At 50.5% G+C, this 9124-nt stretch overlaps 1 protein-coding gene across 6 annotated transcripts in view; it reads right to left on the bottom strand.

Annotated features, from left to right (window-relative positions):
• ANKRD24 (ankyrin repeat domain 24) overlaps positions 1-9124 on the bottom strand; it is a 53610-nt gene that overhangs the window by 42815 nt on the left and 1671 nt on the right. For all 6 annotated transcript variants that reach the window (XR_008316534.1, XM_053297810.1, XM_053297807.1 and 3 more), the window contains exons 2-4: positions 2705-2835; positions 1417-1505; positions 256-320 (exon numbers count right to left, since the gene is read on the bottom strand). Coding sequence is in view for 5 of the 6 variants with exons in the window: in XM_053297810.1 (XP_053153785.1) it covers positions 256-320; positions 1417-1505; positions 2705-2835 (285 nt within the window). In the remaining variant the exon portion in view is untranslated. The remainder of the gene's footprint in view (positions 1-255; positions 321-1416; positions 1506-2704; positions 2836-9124) is intronic.

Raw genomic sequence — 9124 nt, 5'->3', positions numbered from 1 at the left:
ACCTCTCACTACCTGTGGCTCCACACATCACCTGTCCTGCCTAACATCTCCTGAGTCCCAGGAACCACCAGCCGCGACTGTCAGGAACCAAGCCCCCCAATTCCCATTGACTTAAGGTTTCGTTACCCGCGGTTGTAGCCGAGAACGGAACCCCCACGGATAACGTGAGCCACTGTTAGCAGCTGAAAATTCCCAGGCCCAATTGATCGTACAAGGGTTTGAGAATACACATCGAATTTTGCCCAGGGCCATTACCTGCAACAGCTTGCTCACACACTGAGGATGGCCATGTTTAGCTGACAGGTGCAGTGCTGCATAACCTGCAGGGATTGGGGTGGGGACAGGGGAGAAGAATGAGGCATTATTTCATTTCGGAACAGGAGGTTTCCCAGACAGCAGGATTTGCTGCGAGGCTTTACTGTGGGTTCGAATTTGTCCCCCACCCCCCCCAAAAAAGATGCAAAATGTGGATTTTTTAATCCTGGACATAAATCAGGCTAGGCTCTTAACGCGCAATGAAAAACCCAAATCATGTGTGAAGTGCTCCCCAATATCTGATGAAGACTTGGGTACGAATCCAGCCGACGCACACCCTCCATTCAGGTGGAGAATCGAGCTAAAAGCCCTGTCTGGGAATGCTCCTGATTAAACATGTTTGGATACAAACCTGAGCGTAAAGGTGCCAGGTCACGTGGTGTCATGGCTAACTGAGCTGTAAATCAGGACTCACCTCTGAATTTCACCTCTGACCTGATTGAAGGCTCATCTAAAGGGGCCTTGGGTGAGCCACTCCCCCCCCACACACCGCCAGCTGCAATACGGGGAGAATAACACTTACCTTACAGGGTTGTTGTTAGGATGGCAAGAGAATGAACACAAAGTGCTTTGGACACTGAAACATGCTATACTATTACAGGGGCGGCTCGTTCATGAGGCAGGGTGAGGCAACTTCTGTGCCCTCGGGCGGCGAATGTGGGCATCCTCCCCACAAACACTGCCTGTGGGTGTCGCCTCTGCTGCCGGCTGCTCTCTGGCTCCATGCCCCCACCGCCTTCGCGCCCCCCCCCCGCTGCTTCCCACTTAGTAGGCCCCGTCCAAGGGGCTGGCCTAGTTGGACCAGCTCCACTCCACCTCCCTCACCTGCTGCCTTGCCCTCCTCCCACCTGCTTTCTTTCCAGGTGAGCCAAGGAAAGGGCTTGAAAAGATAAGCAGGTGGGGGAAGGGGAAGGCTGGATGTGAGGCAGGTGGGGTGGAGCTGGTCTGGCTAGCCCAGCCCCTCGGTCTTCTGGTTCCAAGCCAGAAATCTATGCACGGTAAGGGATCACACAGTGGGAAAGGGAGCCTCAGCCCCTCACAATGATCTCCTTGATGACCTCTCATTTTTGGCACCCAAAAGGTCCCGCTGAGCAAGCCCACCTGAGCCGTCGGTGGTCATGGCATCTGCCCCATGGGCTAGCATCACTTCTAGGCAATCCACGTTTCCTCTCATGGCCGCCAGGTGGAATCTGCAATGCAAATCGAAGCCACCGTGATTCCACAGTCTCCAAGACCGGATTAAGAAATGTGCAGAGCCAGGAGCTAGTCAAGTGAGGCTCCAGCCACAGTTTTCTGATCAGGAGATCCCCACTGGGATCCATGTGCTAATTTGGCACTAGGGGTAGTCTTCGTTTTTGCAATAATCAGGCAGGCAGAGCTGGGGAATTGGGCATACTTCCAATTTTCAGTTGTGTGCTTGCAAACGTTGAAGGAGGAGGCGGGGAAAATGATGGTGTGCCAGGAGGCAGCTGGGTAGGATGGCTTTTCCTCTTACTTCAGTAAGAAGCTGGGGATGGAATTTGGGTGGGGCACGCTCATCCTTCCCAGCTGCCACCTCGCACAACGTCATTCTTCCTGCCTCCTATGTTTGCAAGCACACAGCCAAAAATCGGGAGTGCACCTGGCTCTCCAAGCTGGGCACTTCTACCCTGCCGGCAGTTGTATAAACAAGCAAACTGACTGGCACTCAGACTAATGAGGGGCAATTTTTGTCAATCTCCCCTTCCTTCTGAAACCCACTGTGACTCTTGAAAACATGTCCCTGAGGGCTGTGTGACCCTCAGGGACTTATGGCGACAGGGCACTGTGGGCTTCAGAAGGAAGGGGAGATCTACAAACATCACCCTCCCTCTGTGCCTTCATTGTACCTGCAGCCCCTTGGTCTGGATGTCAGCCACGCAGGTAGTGTGTGCAAAAGACCACCTGTACCTCCTGCAAAATCATCTGTAAGGATCCGTGGTCATGCTGGAATAAACCACTGTCTGGAAATACCCATGGACAGCCTCTGAACTGAGTACTAATTGCCTCTTCCTCTTTAAAAAATAATAATTCCAAGTGCCTAGCATGTTTTTCTCTGCAAAATTCATTCAGTGCATTTTTAAAAAACTTGAACTGTTCATAGGTGGGACAGGGAAGTGGGTTATTGACTGACACAAGAACTAGTCCATCAGAGCTGTGCACAGCTCTTTTGGCAACAAATTGGAAAAACAAGAGTTTCCTCTGAGCTCAGTTCAGGGTCTGCATCTACCAAAGCACTGTGCCTTTCCAGAGTGGCCTCACCAGTAAAATGCTGTCCTTCTGTTCACACTCTGAGATATTTCTCTCTCTCACACACATACTCGACAAAAGTGAGCAACCGGCTGAGAATTTCTGAAATCAACAGGCTTACGCAGATTTTCCCTCGGAGTCCAGTTTGGTGGGGACCAAGCCCTTCCTGAGCAGCAGAGAGGAGACACGATCCGCATCATTGTACTCCACAGCCTGGAGGAGCTTCTCGTCATTCTTGCTCCAGTCCTGACTCTGAAGACCAACCAGGAGAAGACATTTTAGAAGTCCATTTTCCACCACACAACCCCCCTTTTTTTTCTTGACACACGCCCCGCTCCAGCTTTGAACTGGGATCTGGAGATCGGCATATGGAGCTGGATGTCCCCCCAGAGTAGCGGGGGAAACTGCGCTTGCTGGAATGTATTGATTTATTTTGCAACTTTTATCCCACCCAGTGCCGGATTTAGGCACAGGCTAGGCAAGCTAGAGTTTAGGGCCTCACATTATGAGTGGCCTCAGTAGGGGGAGGAAAGGCTAGGAGAGGAGAGCTGGTCTTGTGGTAGCGAGCATGACTTGTCCCCTTAGCTAAGCAGGGTCCACCCTGGTTGCAGATGAATTGGAGACTTGATGTGGGAGCACTGTAAGATATTCCCCTCAGGGGATGGAGCCACTCTGGGAAAAGCAGAAGGTTCCCAGTTCCCTCCCTGGCAGCATCTCCAAGATAGGGCTGAGAGAGATTCCTGCCTGCAACCTTGGAGAAGCTGCTGCCAGTCTGTGTAGAGACAATACTGAGCTAGAGAGACCAATGGTCTGACCCAGTATATGGTAGCTTCCTATGTTCTATGTTCTTGTGGTAGCAAGCATGACTTGTCCCCTTAGCAAAGCAGGTTCTACCCTGGTTGCATATGAATGGGAGACTAGAAGTGTGAGCACTGTAAGATATTCCCCCCAGGGGATGGGCCCACTCTGGGAAGAGCATCTAGGCTCCAAGTTCCCTCCCTGGCGGCATCTCCAAGATAGGGCTGAGAGAGATGCCTGCCTGCAACCTTGGAGAAGCCGCTGCCAGTCTGTGAAGACGATACTGAGATAGAAAGACCAATGGTCTGGCTCAGTATATGGCAGCTTCCTATGTTCCTATGTTTTACATAATGAGGCTGTTCTTACGAGCTCAGGCTTGGCTGCCTGGAAGAATGGGAGGGAGCCGAGTGGGTCTCGGAGGGCGGCACCTCCATAGCAAAACTGCCTAGGGAGCCCACCTTGTAAACGAGGTTAAGGGAGTGAACACGCTCCTAACGTTTCCCTGAGCATCTGCCACAGCACCGGCTGCTTGCAATTTTTATCCCACCCAGGGGATAAAAGCACTGATGGACCCCCACAATGCACGCAGAGGTAATTTTGGAGCCTGGACCTAAAGGCATCGGAGGCCCCCCACCCACACAGTATTTTTAACACATTTTTAAGGCAGCCACACCACCTGGAACAGATTTGGAGGGGCCCAGAGGGTATGCAGGCCCTGGAATTTGGCCCCGATGTCCAGGGATAAGAGTGCCTCTGAATGTACGCATGCCCTCTCTCCTGCTGTTGCTCCTCTGCAACAGGCATATAGGTAGATACATCTCATCTTGCCTCTGAGGCTGGAGATGGCCTATAGCCCTCAGACTAGTAGCCACTGCTTGATCCGTCCTCCATGAATTTATCTAAACCCCTCTTAGAGCCATCTGGGCTGAGGGCTGCCACCACATCTTGTGGCAGGGAATTCCATAGGTTAATTATGCATTGCGTGAAAAAGTACTTCCTTTTGTTGAGGAACCAAGGGTCTGAGTCGGTAACAGGCAGGTGTGCTGAAGGGCCATTGATCGCTCCGAGTTAGAGCATCTGCTTTGCAGGCAGAAGGTCCCAGGTTCAATTTCCAGTGTTCCCAGGCACGGCTGGGGAAACCCTTGCCTGAAACCCTGGAGAGCTGCTGCTAGATGGATCCACCGTCTGACTCGGTATAAGGCAACTCCCTAGTTCCCTGTGCTCACCTGCTCCTTTGGTAACCGCAGACAGAGTCCTGGCTGCTCACACAGAATGCACCAACCTGCCTGCAGGCTTCTGTTATCTCCTCACCATGAGATTAGGGATAATCTCCTCCCATGTTTGCTCTAACAGTCCCTGGACATCACCTGGTTGCAAGCAGCAACCGTTAATCTGAAGCGCCAAGGACTCACATCTGGACTTTTCAACACATACCCAAGGACCAGCAGGGTCACTCGATACGAGGCATGGAACTGAGTTGATCCGAGAAGCCCCTGCAAGCGCTGGCACTCTCTTCAGTATGACTCTGTTCTCCTTGGATCCAGCGCCTGCCTCGTAGCCAATAATATTGCTTAATTTCCTGCCCCAAACACATAAGTATTCATTACAAAAACAGAAGTTCAGGTACCACTAGGGGACCCCAATTGCTTCTTAAAAGCCAAACGACACTGACTCGGAGGACACTGGCTGCAGGCTTTTGCCCTGCCAGTATTTGCCTTCTGCAGATGACCAGAGGACTGAGCTGAGAAATGAAGTGGGCCAGCAAGATTAAGATGGCAAGGCTCTTGACCTCTGCTCCTGCACCTTGAACAGCATCAAGGATCATGATCAACAACCATGGAAGGTGATGATGTTCATAACCTGAAAAGCTCCACTTGCTGATTTCTACAGATAACGTTGCTGCTAAAGGGCACAAGAGTAGCCAAGGCCAGGTTTTTTTCTGATCAGCTGGCATCTCCAGTGGGGGTGGGAGAGAATTCTGCTCCTGGAAGAAGCTCCTTAATTCTGAACTGTGGGTGGTGGGAGTGGGGGGGGGCAGGTTCAATGATCGGGGCAGGGAGGAACTTTCTTTAATGCCTGTGAACCACCCAAGCAGTATGCCCCAATTTGTTATGGGACAGCCATATAATTAAAATATTTATTAAGTGTGATTATTATTATTAAATAGTATTATTATTATTATTAGTCGTAGTAGTAGTAGTAATGCATGGCTTGAGATGGAAGGAAGTGCTGCAGTGGCTACAGAATGCCCATGTAAATAATCTGTTGCAGGTTGAGTATCCCTTATCCAGACTGCTTGGGACCAGAAGTGTTCCAGATTTCGGATTTTTCCAGATTTTGGAATATTTGAATAATGAGATCTCATGGGCATGGGATCCAGAGCACAAATACAGATGCCAACAGAGCAGGCACCAAACTGAGCAGGGAGTGGAGGAGGGGGGCTTTCCCTTTTCCCTCTAGCGCCAAAGCAAGAACATCAAAAACATTTGAAAGCTTCACAATAAAAACAGAGCCGTGACTAGAGAGAATTACAGACAAAACTCCTGTCACTAACAGCCTTCTGAAATAAGCAAGTTTTGACTGCATGTTTAAAAGCAGCAAAACTGGGAATCTGCGAGCGAGTGAGCTGAGGCATTTTGGTTTTTGTTTGTGTTACGATGTGGTGTCTGGATTTTGTAGCATTCTGGATTTCGGATGTCCGGATAAGGGATACTCAACCTGTATTTACACTATGTTTTTGCAGAATGCTGTCAAGGGAAGTGAGGGCCATGCGGAATAACCCTTAAAAAAAAAAAAATTGGCCTACACCAGATTGTGGGTCCTTAAATCTGCACATATGAACACAAGTTGCCGTTGTGGGTTTAGGCACCTTGCACATGCTCAGAGGTGCATGTCTTCATGACACTAACACTTTGTTTCTTTAAAGCAGGGGCCACAGATGAAGGGGCCGTTTCTAAACTGGTGGGCGGTGGGGGGAGGATGAGGGATGGAGCTGCAGAACCACCAGAACCAACAGCACCAGTATCTGCAAGCGTTCCCACCCCCCTCACTTACACCCCCCAGTACATGTCCCAGAAAGTCCTTAGAAAGAAGAAGGCAAAGTCAGTTGTTGGCCAGAATCACAAGGATGAGATGGGACAGGGAGGGGAGGGCAGGTGAGGTGAGGTGAGGTGAGGTGAGGAAGGAGTCACCTTCAGAGCATCTCTGTAGCAGAAATGGCACAAAACATTTCAGCACCGGAGGCAGAACATTCAGCTGCCGGTTCTCTCCTGACACTACTAAAATATGTGATCAGAGTTTGCTGCCCTGGGTGATCTGCCTTACCCCCACCCCAGGCCTCCCCTCCCCTCTTCAAGAGGACTCTAGGAGAGGGAGACGGATTCTGCTCCTTTCTGCAACTCCATTTGCTTCTGGTCTGTCCTGTCTGACACTCAACATCCCACTAACCGCGAATCTCTGACAACAAGGGAGGCCGCCGGCCGCCAGCTCAGGGGCCGTGTCCTTAAAATCTCCTTATCTGGGGTTTAAAAACTAGGCTGCCGGAAGCCCAGTGCAGAAGTTCGGAGAGGAGAGCTGGTCTTGTGGTAGCAAGCATGACTTGTCCCCATAGCTAAGCAGGATCTGCCCTGGTTGCATATGAATGGGAGACTTGATGTGTGAGCACTGCAAGATATTCCCCTCAGGGGATGAAGCCGCTCTGGGAAGAGCATCTAAGTTCCAAGTTCCCTCCCTGGCATCTTCTCCAAGATAGGGCTGAGAGAGATTCCTGCCTGCAACCTGGGAGAAGCCACTGCCAGTCTGTGAAGACAATAGACCAGTGGTCTGACTCAGTATATGGCAGTTTCCTATGTTCCTAAGTTGCTGAAAGCTGCAGAAAGAGGCACCAGGCTGAGACGGAGAATCTCAACTTCTCTCCTGCTGCCCCACTTCTGCAGATTCCTTCCCAAGGTGGGAACACCCACCATGCAAAAAAAAATGAGAGGCGATAGATTCCAACACACCTAGACTTCTAGCAATGCTTTGAGGTCCTGCCCATATAATGTAGTAATCCTAACAGCGGCCACCTAATGGCGCAGCGGGGAATTGGCTTTACTACCAAGCCAGAAGTAGCCGGTTCGAATCTCGGCTGGTATGTTTCCCAGACTATGGGACCTATATCGGACAGCAGCGATATAGGAAGATGCTGAAAGGCATCAACTCATCCTGGAGAGGGCAATGGTCAACCCCACCTATATTCTACCAAAGAAAACCACAGGGCTCTGTGGGCGCCAGGAGTTGACACCGACTTGATGGCACACTTTACCTTTAATCCTAACGACAACCACCCCCTGGAAAGGTAGATCAGTATTACGAACTGTAACTGAGTGGAAGAGCACCTCCTTTGCATACAGAAGGTCCAGGTTCAATCCCTAGTATCTCAACAGAGGAGCTGGGAAGGACTCTTGCCTGGAATCTTGGAGAAGCCGCTGCCAGGCAGTGTAGCCAATGCTGGACCAATGGTCTGACTTAGTAGAAGGCAGCTTCCAATGATGTCCCTATATTCCATATGGGGATGCCTGGGGCTGAGACCGAATGGGTTGTCCAAGATCACGTGTAGGTTCACCACAAAAGCAGGATCTAAACCAGGGACTTCCGGATTGACAGTTCAGTGCTTCCATGCCGCCTTCTTCAAGCCCACAATGACACACACACACACACACACACACCCTGGGACATTCATGGCATGGAGTAAATATACATGTGCACTCACAACGTATACATAGGAAGCTGTTTTATCCTGAGTCGAACCCTCGGCCCATCTAGCTCAGTACTGTCTACTTTGACTGGTGGTGGCTCTCCAAGGTTTCAGGCAGGAGTCTTTATTAAACCTGGGACCTTTTCCGAGCAAAACAGGAGCTCTACCACTGAGCTATTGGCCCTCCTCTAAAACAGGGATTCTCAACCTTGGGTCCCCAGATGTTCTTGGACTTCAACTCCCATAATCTCCAGCCCCTAATAGCCTTTGATTGGGGATTATGGGAGTTGAAGTCCAATAACATCTAGGGACCCAATGTTGAGAATCCCTGCTCAATGCTGCATTATCCTGAATCAGACCCTTAGTCCATCGAGCTACACTGACTGGCAGCAGCTCTCTAAGGTTTCACACAAATGCTTGACTAACAAGCAGAAGGTTGCTGGTTCAAATCCCCGCTGCTACTATATCGGGCAGCAGCGATATAGGAAGATGCTGAAAGGCATCTTCTCATACTGCGCAGGAGGAGGCAATGGTAAACCCCTCCTGTATTCTACCATAGGGTGCCAGGAGTCGAAATCGACTTGACAGCACACTTTACTTACTTACCTGGATAGGCTCCTAGGGACTGAACCTGGGTCCTTCTGCATGCAAATTGGATGTTCTATCACGGAGCGCAATGGCTCCATCCACCAGGTCATCCATCCTCCCCACTCCACTCCACCCTCCCCCTCTCTCTCCCTACTTCGCAGGATTGTTGCATGCATAAAATAGGATAACTCTCCCTCAGCTACCTTGAGCTCCTTGAAATAAGGACGGAATACAAGTGGGATCATCAAGCAATAATTGCAAAATGTGAATGTGGAGCAGAGTCCTTGCTTCACTTGCAAGCATGCTGGGAAGATGTGAGAGAAGCCCGTCCTTTCTCATTTTACTCTATTCTGCCTGGACAGCAGGTGAACTATGGGGCAACTGATCCCAATAACCTCCAGGTATACTTGCCTGGAGCCA

This window comes from Hemicordylus capensis, chromosome 2 (assembly GCF_027244095.1).
Source record: "Hemicordylus capensis ecotype Gifberg chromosome 2, rHemCap1.1.pri, whole genome shotgun sequence".
Lineage (NCBI taxonomy): Eukaryota > Metazoa > Chordata > Lepidosauria > Squamata > Cordylidae > Hemicordylus > Hemicordylus capensis.
The sequence above is the reverse complement of the archived record's forward strand: the minus strand, read 5'-3'. Positions and strand labels throughout refer to the sequence as shown.